Source organism: Dromiciops gliroides, chromosome 1 (genome assembly GCF_019393635.1).
Source record: "Dromiciops gliroides isolate mDroGli1 chromosome 1, mDroGli1.pri, whole genome shotgun sequence".
Classification (NCBI taxonomy): domain Eukaryota; kingdom Metazoa; phylum Chordata; class Mammalia; order Microbiotheria; family Microbiotheriidae; genus Dromiciops; species Dromiciops gliroides.
The window spans coordinates 400,172,854-400,190,507 of NC_057861.1; the positions used below are offsets into that span (position 1 = coordinate 400,172,854).

At 39.0% G+C, this 17,654-nt stretch overlaps 1 protein-coding gene across 1 annotated transcript in view; it reads right to left on the minus strand.

Moving 5' to 3' along the window:
- IL31RA (interleukin 31 receptor A) overlaps window positions 1-17,654 on the minus strand; it is a 60,256-nt gene that overhangs the window by 29,750 nt on the left and 12,852 nt on the right. The window contains exons 4-7 of the mRNA XM_043978387.1: window positions 13,850-14,013; window positions 12,078-12,229; window positions 5,036-5,192; window positions 2,570-2,652 (exon numbers count right to left, since the gene is read on the minus strand). Of these exons, the coding sequence (XP_043834322.1) occupies window positions 2,570-2,652; window positions 5,036-5,192; window positions 12,078-12,229; window positions 13,850-14,013 (556 nt within the window). The remainder of the gene's footprint in view (window positions 1-2,569; window positions 2,653-5,035; window positions 5,193-12,077; window positions 12,230-13,849; window positions 14,014-17,654) is intronic.

The window sequence follows — 17,654 nt, forward strand, 5'->3', positions numbered from 1 at the left end:
GTACCTACCATGAAATCAAAGTAACTAAGAAGTCTTAGGTCAATGTTAATAGCTCATTCTCTTCCTGTAGCCCTACCAATGGTTGATCAATCCCACAAAAGGCTGCAGCTGAAAACCTGGGCTGTCTTACTCTTGGCTAGCCCTAAATTTTACCTGTTCCTAGGCCAGCCATATTACAAAAGAGCTAAAGCAGAGATTGATTTTAGAGCCAACCTATGCATTCAGATCCACTCTAAGGCAGGCACCAGAAGTCACTGATCAAACCAAACTTTTGAACATGGGACAGAGAACTCCTAATCAACCCTTTGTTCTAAGGAAGCAGAGCAAGCACCTGCTTAAAATTGAAGAGCCAATAAAAAAAAATGACATAAGGGATGGCTTCAGAGAAACTTGAGAAGATTTATATGAACAGATATAAAGTAACAGGAGAAGAACCAGGAGAACAATTTATAGAATATGATCATTGTAAAAACAACTTGCAAAGACTTAGGAACTCTAATCAATGGAATGACCAACTGTAACTCCAGAGTACCAATAATGAAGCAAACTATTTACCTCTTGATAGAAAGGTAATTGACTCAGAGTATAGAATCAGATATACTGTAGTTTTGTTTTGCTTAACAATGCTTATTCATTTCAAGGGTATTCTCTTTCTTTTTTTTTCAATGTATGGAGGGAGAAGGAAAAAAAGAAGAGAAGGGATACTGACTGCTGCAAAAAAAAAGAGAGATGGTAAAACATTTAAAAGAAAATGCATAGGAGAGAACATAAGGAAGTGCAGAAGACAACACAGATAGGCAGGACAGTTTTGAAATTATAGGCTGTTTATCTTATGCTTTTAAAAAAATCAAACTGTATTATACATAATAGAAACTCATGGTTTCATATACAACCATCTTTTTCTATTATGCTTTGTATATAGAAGAATTTGTTAAGTATGGATTTTTTTAATTTGTAATTTTTTTCTTTTTTTTAATTTGTAATTTTAAAAATTTGTTCTCATGAAGGCCCACTCAGCTACAGATATTTTCCCCTCCCCCCCAGGCCATCCTGTCACAAATCTAAAATTCTCAACATTAGAATCTCCTTGTCATTAAGTCATTGTCACCAGAGGACCACATTCCTACATTGAAAAAACACCAATGTTAACTGGGAGGGAAAACATTAATACACTAGCCAGGATCAATTCATCAGACTATCAGGTTCCTTCAGGAATGGGAAACAAGGGCCAGTTTTGACAAACAAGGGACACTGCTCAGGAGGGCAATCCCCACAGAGGATGGGACTGTGGGATACACTGGAATGCATAACTCAAGCAAAAACAAAAAGGAAAACACTAAACGAAGGACTTCATCTGCTTCACAGCCTGGGTCTGGCCTTTCCCTGCTTTTGCTTAGCCTTGTGTTGTTCTGAAATAGGCACACATGTTGGCATGCTGCTCAAAGTTACAAGAAACAGCCGGGGATGCTCAATAGCTAGAGAAGTTTCCCAGCACCATTGTTTTTGTGCCAATGCACATAAATCCCAGGATCCCAATGGACTAATTCCACAATACATGACTCTATGATGTCCCTACAGAAAAGGATCGAGAATGCTGGCCATGGATTAAAATTTTACACCCATTAAAGTAGGAAGCATCTTAAACTAAATGATGACCTTAACTCATCCCAATTGCATGGGTGGTACAGGGAAGCCATTAAAGTTGTCATTACCACTCACTTTCTATTACTGACTACAAGTACTAAGATTTCATGTCCTATCTCACTACCCTGTCTCTTCTCTCTTCCTTCCCTTCTCTTGCCTGTCTCATCTCCCCTCTCTTGTATCTCATCCTTCCTCTCTCCTGTCTCCTCCTGTTTCCTTCTCCCCTGTCTCTTCTCACTCTTATAACCTCTCTACCATCTCCTTCCTCCTTTTTATTTTTCTCCATCACTTCTTTCCATTGATGTTACATTTTTCTTCTCTCTTGTCTCATGGTCTTTTTCTAGAAGAATGACTTACTTTGAACTGTTGTTCCTTTTGGAGAGACAGCTGACTGATATTTCCAATACCCACAATGATCAACCAATTCACCTGTTCCTAAACCAGTGTTTCTCAACCTGAAAGTCAGAGGGAGGTCCCACAGAGGCTGTGAGTAGGGATCCACTAAGCTCTAAAAAGGACTTTGCAAAAAAAATGGGGCAGCTAGGTGGTGCAGTAGATAAAGTACTGGCCCTAGATTCAGGAGGACCTGAGTTCAAATTCAGCCTCAGACACTTGACACTTACTAGCTGTGTGACCCTGGGCAAGTCCCTCCTCATTGCCCTGCCAAAAAAAAAAAAAAAAAGGACTTTGCTTGTGGCCCGTAAATTGTTTGCTACACTGTTGAATGGGATGAAATTGCTTCCTCAACATCATGTGTACTGCCCTTGCAGATGACCTGTGTAGTGGTGGATAGAATTCCTTCTGGTTAGAAGGACAATTGTGATCCTTGGGGGATTTCAGGAGCCTTTTGGCCAAGGGAATATGAAAGAGTTTATGAAGTTCGATAGGCTAAGAGAACCCTAGCATGTGACTTGAGCAGCATTACCTTCCATAATAGCTGCACTGTTCTCCCTCCATCTGGCTGGGCTGGCCCAAGGACTCTCCACAGGTCCAAGCTGGAATTTGGAGCTGTGGAAAATGAGCCAAAGGTGAAATGAGATGAATGGCTCCCCTGAACCTACTACTTTCCCAATCTACTACTTGCTTTCCCAACCTTGATTTCCCAGCCTACTATCAAATCAGGCAGGAAATTACTGAGCAGAAGAAGAACTAGAAGGAACCTACCAGGCTGCTATTAGAATGATACCACTTGGAAGCCCTTTATTGTGTCTGTGCATTTGAGGGGAGTGTGTCAGAAGACTGGGAGCAGAGATGGAATAGGCAAGAATGACTTCAGCCTGTCAGGAAAGGAAGCATGGCCAGCTAGAGTGGCCAGCTAATTCTCCAGGCATGAGAACAAGAATCCCCTCTATATTGCTCCAAGATGGGATTTCCCCATGAGGTGCAACAGCTCATTCCATTTTTGTACAGTTCTAACTAGTAGGAATTTTTTTTCCCTTATGTCAAGTCTAAATTTGCCTCTCCCATCCTTTGGGGTCGAGCAGAGCTCAAACCTTTCTTTTATGTGATAACCCTTCAAATCCCTACTACATCTTCCCTAAGTCTTTTCCAGACTAAACAGCCTCATTTTCTTCAACCAGTCCTCATCATGCCATGAAGATCCTGGCTACCCTCCTCTGAATGCACTGCACCATATTATTCCTCTTTAAATGTGGTGCCCCTCATTGAACAAAATACTCCCGATGTGATCTGACCAGGGTAGCACAAGGGAAGACTATTCCTTCATACTATTTCTCTCTCTTTTTTCTTGTGACTCACCATTTCCTTTATTCCTACAAAAATAGTAAATAATCATACCCTGTTGAGAAAAAATGGTGATTTAGGGTTTAAATAAGTTTTTCTGTCTTGAAGCATCTATTTTGAAGGCTTAGGACTAGTAGCCTTAGCCCCAGAATCTTTGGGTTTGGTAGCCTTGGGTTGGTGGCTTTTGACAAGCTTGAGATCAGTAGGCTTGGAAGCCTTGGAATCACTGGGCTTTGTAACCTTAGAATCTTCATAGCCTTGGGATCAAACTTTGTGGTTGATCAGACTTGGTGACCTTGGCACTTGGGCACAGTCTTGGGCTGGGGTAAGTGGTTCTGGCAACCTTAGAGTTGGGCTTCATGATGCTAGGGCCTAGATGCTTGGTACTGACCCAAAGGCCTGGGGGCTTGGTGGCCATCTTGGGGCCAGCATGCCAGGCATTGACCTCAGGGATCTTGGACCTGTGGCGCTGTGGCAACATTTGCCTGCATCTTCTTGTTGTTTTCTTGGCAAATCGCACATTTATCAGAAACTTAAGGTCAACCCCTTTCAGATTGATTTGTATCTCTGTGACCTCAGTTCCTTGATGCTATTTTTGTGCCATTTTCATGATTGGTTGTAGATGGTTTCATTCTTAGACTTAGCCTTCTTTACCTCATTGTCTACACTAACAGGCACTCCATGGACTTGAAGAGGCTGAGAGCCAAAGAGAATAAGAGGAAGGAAACTACTATTCCTCTCATAATTAAGCCTAAGATAGCATACTATAGGGGCAGCTAGGTGGCGAAGTGGATAGAGCACCGGCCCTGGAGTCAGAAGTACCTGAGTTCAAATCCGGCCTCAGACACTTAATACTTACTAGCTGTGTGACCCTGGGCAAGTCACTTAACCCCAATTGCCTCACTAAAAAAAAAAGATAGCATACTATTGACTCACACTGAGCTTTCGGTCTCCTTGACATTCAGAAATATTCCAAAGGAATTCCAGCGTACCTATGCCTCCACCATCTCATTTTTAGGACCATAACATCATGGGATCACACCTTTACAGGTAAAAGATGCCTCAGCGGCAACTAGTCCAACTTCTATATTTTATAGTAGAGGAAGCTGAAGCCCGGGGAGGTTGTGACATACCTCACACATAGAGCACAAATAAAACTGGATTTGAACCCAGGTCCTCTGCCTCAAGATGTCATCATACCATGTTTCCATGGGAAACAAAAACAATTTTCATACCCAAATGTAAGACCTACTAAATTTCATCTTATTGGATGATCCTTTCAAAGCCTTCATACAGAGGCACACATACAACTCTGTGGTATCTCATGCCCCCCCCCCCCCAACCTAATAATGCATTATAAGAAGTCTAGTCCAGTGGATAGAGCACTGGCCCTGGAGTCAGGAGTACCTGAGTTCAAATCCGGCCTCAGACACTTAACACTTACTAGCTGTGTGACCCTGGGCAAGTCACTTAACCCCAATTGCCTCACTAAAAAAAAAAAAAAAAAAGAAGAAGAAGAAGTCTAGTCCAAGTGCCCTGAAGTTAGCATTATAGACCAGAGAGAGGAAGTGACAGATCTGGGATTCAGACTTTTAGTCCTGTGTTCTTGCCAAGGAAACACATTGCAGTTAATAAGAGATCAACTTGCCTAGTCCCTCTGTAGTGCCTGTTCTCTCTTCACTCCAGCCGCTCCAGATCTCTGAGGTGGCCACACGGCATCGCATGGAGACAGCATATTGCTGCAGAGGCAGCAGTCCAGTGAGATTGTATGGCCTTTCATTTTGTAATTCTTGGCTGACTGGCTTCTAAAGAAAAAGACAGAAACAAGAAGTTGGAAAAGAACCAGAGATATGCCCCCAATTTTTTCTAATTTGTGACCTCTTCACCTTCCTGCTTTTCCATTACCAATTACAGAACTGGGAAGGTCTTCTTTATGCTTCCAACTAAGAAAATTCACATTAACAAATGCCATTTGTCCTCAGGAACATCATATGCATATGTAGCTCCATAATCTGTTTTTTGGTGTTTTTTTTTAGATAAGCAATTGGGGTTAAGTGACTTGCCCAGGGTCACACAGCTAGTAAGTGTTAAGTGTCTGAGGCCGGATTTGAATTCAGGTACTCCTGACTCCAGGGCCGGTGCTCTATCCACTGCGCCACCTAGCTGCCCCCATAATCTGACTAAACAATCTGTTCAAGAGTATGCTGGTTGGCTTTATTATTCCATTTTTTGTGCCCCTTCGTGGGCATAGGACCATAGATCCTAGAGTGGGAAAGGGTCATCTGGTCCAATAACTTCATTTTAAAGATGAGTAAACTGAGGCCTGGAGAAGACAAGTGTTTTGCTCAAAGTCATACAGGTTAGTGTAGCAAGCCTGGGATTCAAATCCATGGGCCTTTAACACCAAATCCCCTGCCAATATCATCTCTTGAAGTGAAAAGTTGACATCTTAGAAGGAAGGTATATGTTTTGGGGCTGGAGGTGGCCAAAACAGTAGAAATCCTGTGATTATGTTGGAATGAGGAAGGATGAAAAAGCTTTACACATCTGTGGCCTGTGAGTGAACTACTATTGTTGGTCAGGAAGACATTAAGTGGGTTGAGAATGGGTTAATTCCTTCATTTTGTATTTACAATCAAACAAGTTACTACTAAAAAGAGATTTTTTGCTAATTGGTTTCCCTTGAGACTAGGATAGGTTTTGACTTTTTCTTTATGTACTCAGAACTTAACCCAGTACCTAATATATAGTAGGTATTTAATAAGTACTTATAGATTGATTTAGGAGTTTACTCTTTTTTTGTTTGTGCATATGCCATTCCCCACAAATGAGGTAAAAAAAAAGACACAACTGAACAATAACAACAAAAAAACCATTTCCTAAAAATATTGAGTAAAAAGAGTGAACAATAGATAATATTAATTCACATTTATATATCAGTTGAAGGTGTACAAAGTGGTGCTTTTTTTCCCACCAGTCCAGTGAGGTAGGAAGTACAAATATGATAATCTCCCTTCTGCAGATGAGATAAAGCAACTTGATCCACGCAGGTCACATAACCATGGCTTGTAAGAGGTGGGATTAAAGACCAGGTCTTCTGGCTCCAATTCTAGCATTCTTTCTTCATATTTTTACATTAAACTCTTATAAGCAGTTATGAAAATAATTCAATTTAACGAACAATCACAACTCCGAAAGACTGATGAAAAAAAGCAATGAACTAGGGGTGAGAAGTGAGACATAGATCTTCCAATGTGTAAATTCATTTTGCTTAGGCAAAAGTAAAAGCTTTTTTTTTTTTTTAGAGTGAGGGGATACAGTGGAACAGTAAGAGAGCTGGAGGAGAGAAGTGGGTGGATAGTTATAGTAATGTGGAAAGGAGAGGAAAGAAGAGGAGAGGGGAGGAGATGAATGAAAGGGGAAAATGGAATGGGAGGCAGGGGTCAGGGAGAGGAGAGGAGAGGAGAAACATACTGCTCCTTCTGATGCACTCTCTCTTCTCAACTACCAGAGATGATTTATTTCCTAACTACTAGAACTCCTCCTGACTAGACTAATTCAGAGCTTACAGTCTTGGTTTTTTTGTTTTTGCCTTTTCTTTTAAAAAAAATAATAATTGTATTAGTTTCTCCCATTACCAAGTATTTATTTTTTTCTCCGTATAACTCCCTCCTCCTGAAATGAACAATTAAAAGAGGAAAAAAGCCTCATAATAAATATGTGTGGCCAAAACAAATCCCCAAACTCAGCATGTCCAAAAATGTTTATCTTGTTCTATATTATTAGTCTATCATCACTCTGGAAAGAAGTGGATGGCATCCCATCAATTGGGGAATGGCTGAACAAGTTGTGATATTTAAATGTAATGGAATACTATTGTGCAATAAGAAATTATGAGCAAGCAGATTTCAGAAAAACCTGGGAAGATTTATATGAACTGATACAAAGTGAAATGAGCAGAACCAGGTAAACATTGTACACAATAACAGCAATATTGTATGATGATCAACTACAAATGACTTAGCTCTTTTTAGCAATACAATGATCCAACACAATTCCAAAAGACTCATGATGGAAAATGCTCTCCACATCCAGAAAAAGAACTATGAAGTCTGAATGCAGATTGAAGAATACTATTTTTACTTTTTTTTCTTTCTTGTGGTTTTTCCCTTTTGTTCTGAATTTTCTTTCACATCATGACTAATGTGGAAATGTTTACTATGATTATACATATATAACCTTTATCAGCTTGCTTGCTGTCTCAGGGAGAGGGGAGGGAAAGGAGGGAAGGAGAAAAATTTGGAACTCAAAATCTTGCAAAAATGAATGTTGAAAACTATCTTTACATGTAATTGGAGGGGGCAGCTATGTGGCGCAGTGGATAAAGCACCAATCCTGAATTCAGGAGGACCTGCGTTCAAATCCAGCCTCAGACACTTGACACTTACTAGCTGTGTGATCCTGGGTAAGTCACTTAACCCCCGTTGCCCCACAAAAAAAAAACAAAACCATGTAATTGGAAAAAATAAAATATTATTAAATGGAAAAAAAGAACTGATGAACTCTACAGATCAAAGCATATTTTTTCACTTATTTTCTTTTTTTTCATTTTGGTCTTTTTCTTCTTTCACAACTGTGACTAATATGGAATATGTGACTAATATGTTTTACATGATTGCACATATATAACATCAAATTGCTTACCATTTTAGGAAAAGGGGGAGGGAGGGAGGGAGAAAAATTTGGAACTCAAAATCTCATTAAAATGAATGCTAAAAGTTGTTTTGACATATAATTGGGGGAAAATACTATTTAAAAAGAGGTGGGTAGCATGCTTGATCTTTGGTCCCCTGGAATTGTGCTTTGTTATAGCATTGATCAGAGGTCTAAAGTCTTTCAAAGTTGTATTTCTATATGATATTGTTGTCATTGTCTAAATTGTCCTCCTAGTTCTGCTCACTCCACTCGGCATCAGTTTGTGGAGGCCTCTGTTTTTCTCTGAAGCTGTCCATTACAACATTGCTTATGGCTTGGTAGCATTATATTAAATTCATATATCATAATATGCTTAGACATTCTCCAATATATGGGCACACCTTTAGTTTCCAACATTTTGCTGCTACAGAAAGTAGCAGCAATATTTTTATACACAAGGGCCCTCCTTCTTTGATCTTTTTGGGGTATAAATCTGGTAAGGGTATTTCTAGGACAAAGACTATGCACTGTTTACAGATTTTGGGGGTACAATTCCGAATTGCTTTTCAGACACTGGACCGATTCAAAGCTCCATCAATAGTGCATTAGCATGTCTGTTCTTCCACAGCCCCTTCAATATTTGCATTTCCTTCTTTTTTCATCTTTGTCAATCTGACGGTTCTGAGATGTAACCTCAGAGTTGTGTTAATTGAGGGTTGGATTCTATGGCTTCAAAGGGGCTTTCTAGAGCTAACTCTATCATCCTATGTGAGAATGAAAGGAGACAAAGTAAAGACAGTAAGTATATATAGCTTTATTGAGGAGTTTGGCTGAGATTTTTAATTGATTGGTTATTGATTAGAAAAGGAAAAGAATATGGGATGACAGCTTGAGGTGCTAGAAGGATCCAGTAAGGGTTTTTTGAAGGGAGGGGGAGACTTCAGTATATTTGTGGATAGCAAAGAAGAAACCAATCCGTAGGAACAGACTGAAAGTTCATGAGAGAGGAGGGACCATAATGGGGACAACCTGTCAGAGAAGAAGGGAGAAGATCAAAGGTTTAAGTAGAGGAGATGGCTTTGGCACAGAGAAGGGCCTTCTCTTCATCAGGGACACTTGAAAGAGGACATAATGTCATAATGTCAGGGAGTGTTAATATGCCCAGGGTAAATGGCCTTTGATTTTTATTTATTTAATATGCCCAGGGTAAATGGCCTTTGGTTTTTTTTTCCTATTTATTTATTTGTTTGTTTATTTATTTATTTTTGGTAAAGGCAAGGTCTTCAACTGAGATGTGGAGGAGGAGGAAGTGCCTTGGGCAGCTCGAGAAGAAAAGAAGTCCAGAATAGCCCAGGTGACAAGTAAAAAAAGAGAATCAATTAAGGAGGAATAAAAGAGTTGCTTATATATGGTAAGGATTCTGTTGAGAGTAGACAACATAATTACACAACAAATGATTTATAAACACATGCAGAACTAATTCTGAATAATGTTGTTAACACTTCATAACCCAACATATTAAGTAAATGAACTACTAAATCCACTGGGCTATAATACAGACCCCACCCCACACCCACACCTGTAGCATTCTAGATGGTGGATGTCTGCCCTCCTATTTCATCATATTTCCTCTTTTATCTTCCCTCCCATCTCTTACCTTTCCTCACCTCCTTCCTTCTTTTTTCCTTTTTTTTATTTTTATTTTTGTGGGTCAATAAAGGTTAAGTGACCTTCCCAGGGTCACACAGCTGCCCCCTTGAGTCACTTTTTCCCCCCCAGGGTCAATGAGGGTTAAGTGACTTGCCCAGGGTCACACAGCTAGTGAGTGCCAAGTGTCTGAGGTTGAATTTGAACTCAGGTCCTTCTGAATCCAGGCCCGATGCTCCATCCACTGTACCACCTAGCTGTCCCTCCTTCCTTTCTTAGCATTGGGACAGGCACTTAATGCCTAGACTGTTGCAATAGCTTTATTTTTTTTTTCATTTTATTGCAATAGCTTTCTAACTGGTCTCCCTGCTTCAAGTCTCTCTCTAATCCAATCTATCCTCCGTTCAGGTGGTAAAGTGATTTTCCTGAATTGGACAACTGATCATGTCACCCTCTCCTTCCCTACTCAGCAAACTCTAGTTATTTCCCATTATTTCCAGGATCAAATAAAATTGTTGTTGTTGTTGTCGTTCAACCTTTGTTCTCAGAGAGGACGATGACATCAGGAGGAAGATGTCTTGACTTGCAAGTGAATTGGATTTGGGTGAAGCAGATCTATGCAAAGTCACCAGCCTCACTCTTTCCTCCATAGTCATTGGACTCCAGTGGCAAGATGACTGGCAATGGCCCTGGATGCAGTGGGAAACTCTGGTCTTTTTAAGCTAAGGTCTCCCCAGGTCTCAGTCTGTTTGAGGCAATACCCATTCAGTGATGATGATGATCAAAGTAATTAGAATATATAGCACCTCCTAGATGCCAGGTCCATACTTACTGCTTTACAATGATTATCTCATTGGATCCTCACAACAACCCTGAGAGGAAGGTGCGATTATTAGTCTCTTTTTACAGATGAGGAAACTGAGGCAAACAGAGGTTAAGTGATTTGCTCATGGTCATAAAAATCTTCTGCTAACCATTTACAACCTGTCCCCTTCCTACCTTTCCAGGCTCCTTATACTTCATTCCTCTCCACACACTGTATGACCTAGGGACAGTGGCCTTCTTGCTGCTCTTCAAACGCAATAATCCATCTCCAGACTTGATGCCTTTTTGCTGGACATTTCTCAAGGCTAGAATGTTTTCGCTTCTCATCTCTATTTCCTGGTCCTCCCTGGCTTCCTTTAAGAATCATTTCGGGGCCGCTACGTGGTACAGTGGATAGAGCACCGGCCCTGGATTCGGGAATACCTGAGTTCAAATCTGACCTCAGACACTTGACACGTACTAGCTGTGTGAACCTGGGCAAGTTGTTTAACCCCCATTGCCCCGCAAACACCCCCCCCCCAAAACAAACAAACAAAAGAATCATTTCGGGGGCAGGGGGAGGGGGGGCAGCTAGGTGGCTCAGTGGATAGAGCACTGGCCCTGGATTCAGAAGGACCTGAGTTCAAATCCTGGCTCAGACACTTGACACATACTAGCTGTGTGACCCTAGGCAAGTCACTTAACCTTCATTGACCCGCAACACAAACAAACAAAAAGAATCAATTCAAATCTCACCTTCTGCAAGAAGCACCTGGCCCCGGGGGGCAGCTAGATGGCGCAGTGGATAGAAAACCAGCCCTGGAGTCAAGAGTACCTGAGTTCAAATTCGGCCTCAGACACTTAACACTTACTAGCTGTGTGACCCTGGGCAAGTCACTTAACCCCAATTGCCTCACTAAAAAAAAAAAAAAAGAAGAAGCACCTGGCCCTCCATCTGACCCTTCTATTATTGGTGGCTTCCCTCTGACACTACCTTTCATTTGCATTGTATATATGCTTATAGTTACATATGGTAATGTGGTTTTATAGATGGTTGTTTGTATGGTTATTTGTGTCTCTCTTCCATTCACATTTAAGGCCCTCAAAGGGCAGGGACTAAGGCTTTGCCTTTCTTTGTATCCCTAGCACTGAGCACAGTGTTGGTACACAGTAAATGTAAGCACTCTGTAATGATTATTTACTGCTACTGTTTGCTATTGACCTACATTATTGTTAAGCCTATAGTTGCCTTTATCGATTTTTGGCTAGACACTGTGTTTTCCCAGAATCAAATGTTGTGACTAAAATAAGAATTCCTGTACTCATTTATACAGGGCTCATTTCACAAAAGGCAGTAACAGCATATTTTCCCATTGGAAAAAGTTAAAATGGAAAAATGGCGGTGGGGGAGGAATTCACCATTCTCTGACAGCTACTCTGAACGTAAAGAGTCAGAAAGTCCCCACCGTAGACAGGGCTTGCTTTTATCCAAGATGCCTTGTGCTTGACCACTCTGTAAAGGAATTTCGTATGATATAACTTACCCAATTAGTACTATTTACTCTCCTATATCTCAGGTGGCATATATATGAACCTGTATAAGGTAGACCCCCAGGTTTACTCCATTCTACTTGAAGCATATGTTTAACACCTGGAATTGGTTCCACAGTTAGAATTGTAGATGGCTCTATTTTCACTGAAAATAAGAATAAGAACAAAAAAAAGTCAAAAAGCACAGGCAAATATAATGTAATTCAAATTCAAAAAATATTGTCTGAAAATTGACTTAGATCTTATGTGTTTTAGACCTACTATTAGTATATATTCTAAACAAGGATGAGCAAAAGGGATTCAGGGAGGAGAGAGAAGGAGGATACAATGGAACAACTCTTTCTCCTCTAAATGACAGGAGACCCTTTATCTTGTAAAGGAGGGAAATGAGGAGGCAAAACTCAAACACCTCAATGATGGACCATTTCCCTAATTTCCCTCCAACTTCATCCTCATTTCCTGAGATAGATTACATTTCCAGTGAGGTTATTTGAGCCTCTCAATTTACATTATGATAAAAAACTTCTGGATTAATATAATCATCCTGCTAGAGGCAGCTATAGTATTACCAGTTCCTAAAGTAAAAATGCCCTGGAAGCCAATCTAATTCCAGGTTTCTTTCAATCATATTGCAGACTGTTGTCATCAAGGTTCACTATTTGGTAGAGATGGACTTAATGACCTTTTAAGTCTCTTCAAACTCTAAGTCTATGACTGCTAGGCAGGAGGATGCCGATCTCAGAGAGGGGGATGATTACATTGTAAAATGAAAAAAGATTATCAACATTCTTTCTGACCTCAGATATATGGGAAGCATTGTCAGAAACCTGAGAGGGTAATAGCTTGGTCAACTTAAAATATTAACTGACTCTAACAATATATGAAATATTCTACACTCACAGTCCCCCACAGCTACAAAGAATGAAGGGAGATGCATTTTCTCATCTCATCTTCAGATGCAAGTTTGGCCGTTATATAGACAGTAAAGTTTTGGATTTGACACTTTCCTATTTCCACACTTTTTTTTTCTTTTTTCTTTCTTTCTTTTTTTTTTTTTGTGAGGCAATTGGGGTTAAGTGACTTGCCCAGGGTCACACAGCTAGTTAAGTGTTAAGTGTCTGAGGCTGGATTTGAACTCAGGTCCTCCTGACTCCAGAACGGTGCTCTATCCGCTGCGCCACCTAGCTGCCCCCTTTCCACACTTTTTAAAAATGTTACCTAACATTTAAAATACCAGAGTGAAGGTTAACTCTCTCAAGGGACTGAAAAAGGCAAGAATTAATGAGAATTTCTTACAAATTTGTGACAACAAAGGATGTTTCATTATTCAGGGGAGAAGGAAGGAATGTATTTGGAAATGAAGGTGATGTAAAAACATAAAATACCAATAAATGTAAAGAAAAAATTTAAAAGGATAAATGGCAAATATCAGAAAAATGGAGAGCCTTTTACTGTCTTCTCCTTTATACACATTCAGGGAAGAATTCTAGTTCTTGGTTACTTTAAGCATAATTAACACTAGAGTGAAAAGATGGGAGTCAATGAGAATAGAATTTATCTTTGATTTAGGTTTTCTTTCTCCACAGCTGTTGTCATTTAGCTTTGGTTGGGGTTCTTTTTTTTATTTTACTGACAAGTCAATTTTCCTGTAGTATATCTGACAGCAACTTTGCATCACATCCCAAAATTGAGAGTCTATTTGCTCTATTGGTATGCAGACAAATACTTTAAAATAAAAGTTTTTATATTACCAGCTGACACTCACCTATTTTTTCCAAGTCCCAATATGTTACGTCAGACTTTTGTGCACCAAAAACATTTTTAGCTTCCACTTCAATAGAGTAATTATTAGGATAGGGCACATACGGGTACAAGAAAGAACATGATGTACGATTCTCACTTATGCAAGAGTCTCTTTTTGTTCCAGTGCTTTAAACATAAACATGGTTAGACAAGAATTTAATTACCTTAAAGGGGTAATGTAGTTCAAAATTAACCATATTAATAATAAGAATAAAAAATCATTATGTCAAAGGCACAGACAGAACTTTGGACAAAATACAACATATGTTCCTATTTTTTTAAAATACTAGAAAACAGAGAAACAAATGAACCTTTCATTAACATGGTAAATAGTATCTATCTATAACCATAACTAGAATTATATGTACTAGTGATAAACCAGAGTTATTGCCAATAAGATCAGGAGTAAAGTGAGGATGTCCACTGTCACCACTACTATTTAATATTACTAGCAATCACAACAGAAAAGAAAAAGAAACTGAGGAAATAAGCACAGGCAAAGTAGAAACAAAATTATCACTTTTATAGATGATTTGATAATGTACTTAAATAATTCTAGAGAGTCAACGAAAACTAATTGAAGCAATTAATAATTTAAGGAAATTTAAGGAAAATAAGATAAATCTAAATGAATCATTAACATTTCTGAATATTACCAAAAATATATACCAGAAAGAGATAAAAAGGGAAATTCCATTAAAAATAACTACAGAAAGTATAAGATACTTTGGAGTCTATCTACCAAGATACACACAGAAACTAAAAGAACATAACTACAAAATACTGTATACAGACATGAAGACAGACCTGAATAATTGAGGAAAAATTAATTGCTCAATGATAAAACAAGCCAATATAATAAAAATACTACCTAAATTAATTAACTTATTCAATGCTATACCAATCAGACTATCAATAGATCACTTGGGGAATAGCCAAACAAATTGTGCTATGTGAATATAATAGAATACTAGTATGCTTAAGAAATTATGAAAGGGAAAATTTCAGAAAAACCTAGGAAGATTTAGATGAATTAAAGCAGTGAAGTCTAAACAAAGCAGCAAAAAGAGACAAGGTGATAGACCAGAGATGCTGTGGCTGAACTGAAAAAAACTCAGCAACGGTTTGGATAAGAGGAGAAAGGTAAGGAAAGAGTTGAGGACACCAAAGTTGCAAATCTGGGTGACTCAAAGAATGGTGGTGGCCATAAATAACATAAATAGGAAAGGGTAGAAGGTCAAGGAGAAGACAATTGGGATTTGCTTTTGACATATTAATTATGAGATGACAATGGGACATCTAGGTGGACATGTCCAGAAGTGGATCAGTTCGATATAAGGAAAACTATAAACTTGATATACCATATTAATAGCAAGAATTATTTAAAAACACAATTATATCAATAGGTGCTTTAAAAAGCTTTTGACAGTACCCATTGCTGGTGGGTTTGGGGGTTTTTTTGGAGCCATATTTCCTTCTCTTTTCTTTTTGTGGGTCAATGAGGGTTAAGTGACTTGCCTAGGGTCACACAGCTAGTTAAGTGTCTGAGACCAGATTTAAAGTCAGGTCCTCCTGAATCCAGGGCCAGTGCTTTATCCACTGCACCACCTAGCTGCCCCCATTGCTGTTATTTATTTTTTTTAAAGAATAGGAATAGGGGCAGCTAGATGGCGTAGTGGATAAAGCACTGGCCCTGGATTCAGGAGTACCTGAGTTCAAATCCGGCCTCAAACACTTAACACTTATTAGCTGTGTGACCCTGGGCAAGTCACTTAACCCCAATTGCCCCACCAAAAAAAAAAAAAAAAAAGGGTGAATGAGCTCTTTAAAAAAAAAAAAGAATAGGAATAAAGGAACCTTTCCTTAATATCACAAATAGTATGTTTCTAAAACCAAAACACAACTTTACTTGTAATGGAAAAAAAGCTATAGACCTTCCCAATAAAATCAGGAAGAAATCCAAGCTGTTAACCATACAAAGAAATGTTCCAAATCTATTAGAAAAATTCAAATTAAATCAACTCCTCACACTTATGGGATTTGCAAAGATGACCAAAAAAGAAAGCAATGATTATTTTAAGGTACTATAGAAAAGCAGGCACATGAATGTATTGTTGGTAGAGCTGTAAATTGATTTAGCCATTCTGAAAAGCAATTAGGAACCATATCCTCAAAGTCACTAACTATGTATACCCATTTACTCATCAATACTAGGGGTGCAGCTAGGTGGTGTAGTGGATAGAGCACTGGCCCTGAAGTTGGAAGGACCTGAGTTCAAATCTCACCTTAGACACTTACTACCTGTGTGACCCTGGACAAGTCACTTAACCCCAATTGCCTTAAACATCCAGGGCCATTTCCAGCCACCCTGATGCTTGCCACTGGACCCAGATGGCTCTGGAGGAGAGAGTGAGGCTGGTGACTTTGCACAGCCCTGCCTATCTATCATCGTGATGTCATAGTCCTCTTTGAGAACAAGGGACAAAAAACAACCCCTGCTAGGCCTATGCACCAAAGAGATCAACAGGAAACCAAAGAGAAACAGGAAAAGAACACACACACACACACACACACACACACATATGTATGTATATGTGTGTGTGCATCACCATCAATTGAAGAATGGCTAAACAAACTATAATATATGAATGTAATGGAATTTTTTTGGGGCAGTAAAGTGGCATAGTAGATAGAATGCTGGAATCAAGAAAACCTGAGTTTGAATGAGTGCTGCCTCAGACACTTATTATGTGACAATGGGAAAGTCACTTAGCCAAGGCTCTCTTTGACTCATTTTCCTCACCTCTAAAACAGGTATAATAATAGCACCTCCTTCAGAGGAGGAAGATATTGTGAGGATCAAATGAGATTAAATTGCTATGTAAATGCTAGCTATCCAGATCTTTATTGTGCTGTGAGAAATTATGAAAGAAAAACCCGGGGAGATTTATATGAACTGAAATAGAGTAAAGTGAGGAAAACCAGGAAAGTGTGTGCAATGACAACACTATAAAGAAAAACAACTTTGAAAGACTTAAGAACTCTGATCGATGTAATGACCAACTATAATTCCATAGTATTAATGATGAAATATTCTTCCCACCTCCTGAAGGACTCAGGGTACAGAAAAAAAACATAATTTTCAGACATAGACAATATGGGAATTTGTCTCACCTATATTTGTTTCAAAAGGTTTGTTTTTCTTTCTCTCTTCCTTTTTTTTGTACTTGGGAATAGAGGAGTTAGGAAGGAGAGGGTGGCACAAAAAAGAAAAAAGAGAGTCACTAAAGCAATCAAAAAATGCACAGAAGAGAGAAGACCAAAAAAAAAAAAAAGAAAGAAAGAAAAAAAAGAATCCAGAAGACAGTTTTGAATGTTACCTGTTGAATTTATTGTATTCATAAAAGAAAAAGGAAGCTATACATAATAGAAATTCATGGTTTTGTGTGCAATGCTTTTTTCCTGTCCTACTTTGTATATGGAAATGCTTGTTTTATTTGGTATTTGTTAAGTTCAGATTTTTTAAAAAATTTAATTAGGGGGAAAAAAGGTGATGTCCTTAAGACAGCTGGAGATGAAGACTGGACTTAAAGTAAGGAGATTATTGTTAGATAGGTAGATTTGGGAGTCATCTACATAGAAATAATAACAATTCATGGGAGGTCACTCTCTGTGACTACTTAACCTCTAAGTAAAAGAGAGTATTGTCTGACTGCGCAGGGGGAAATCAGTCCTTGAGGAACCTCCCAAACACAGGCATAAATCTT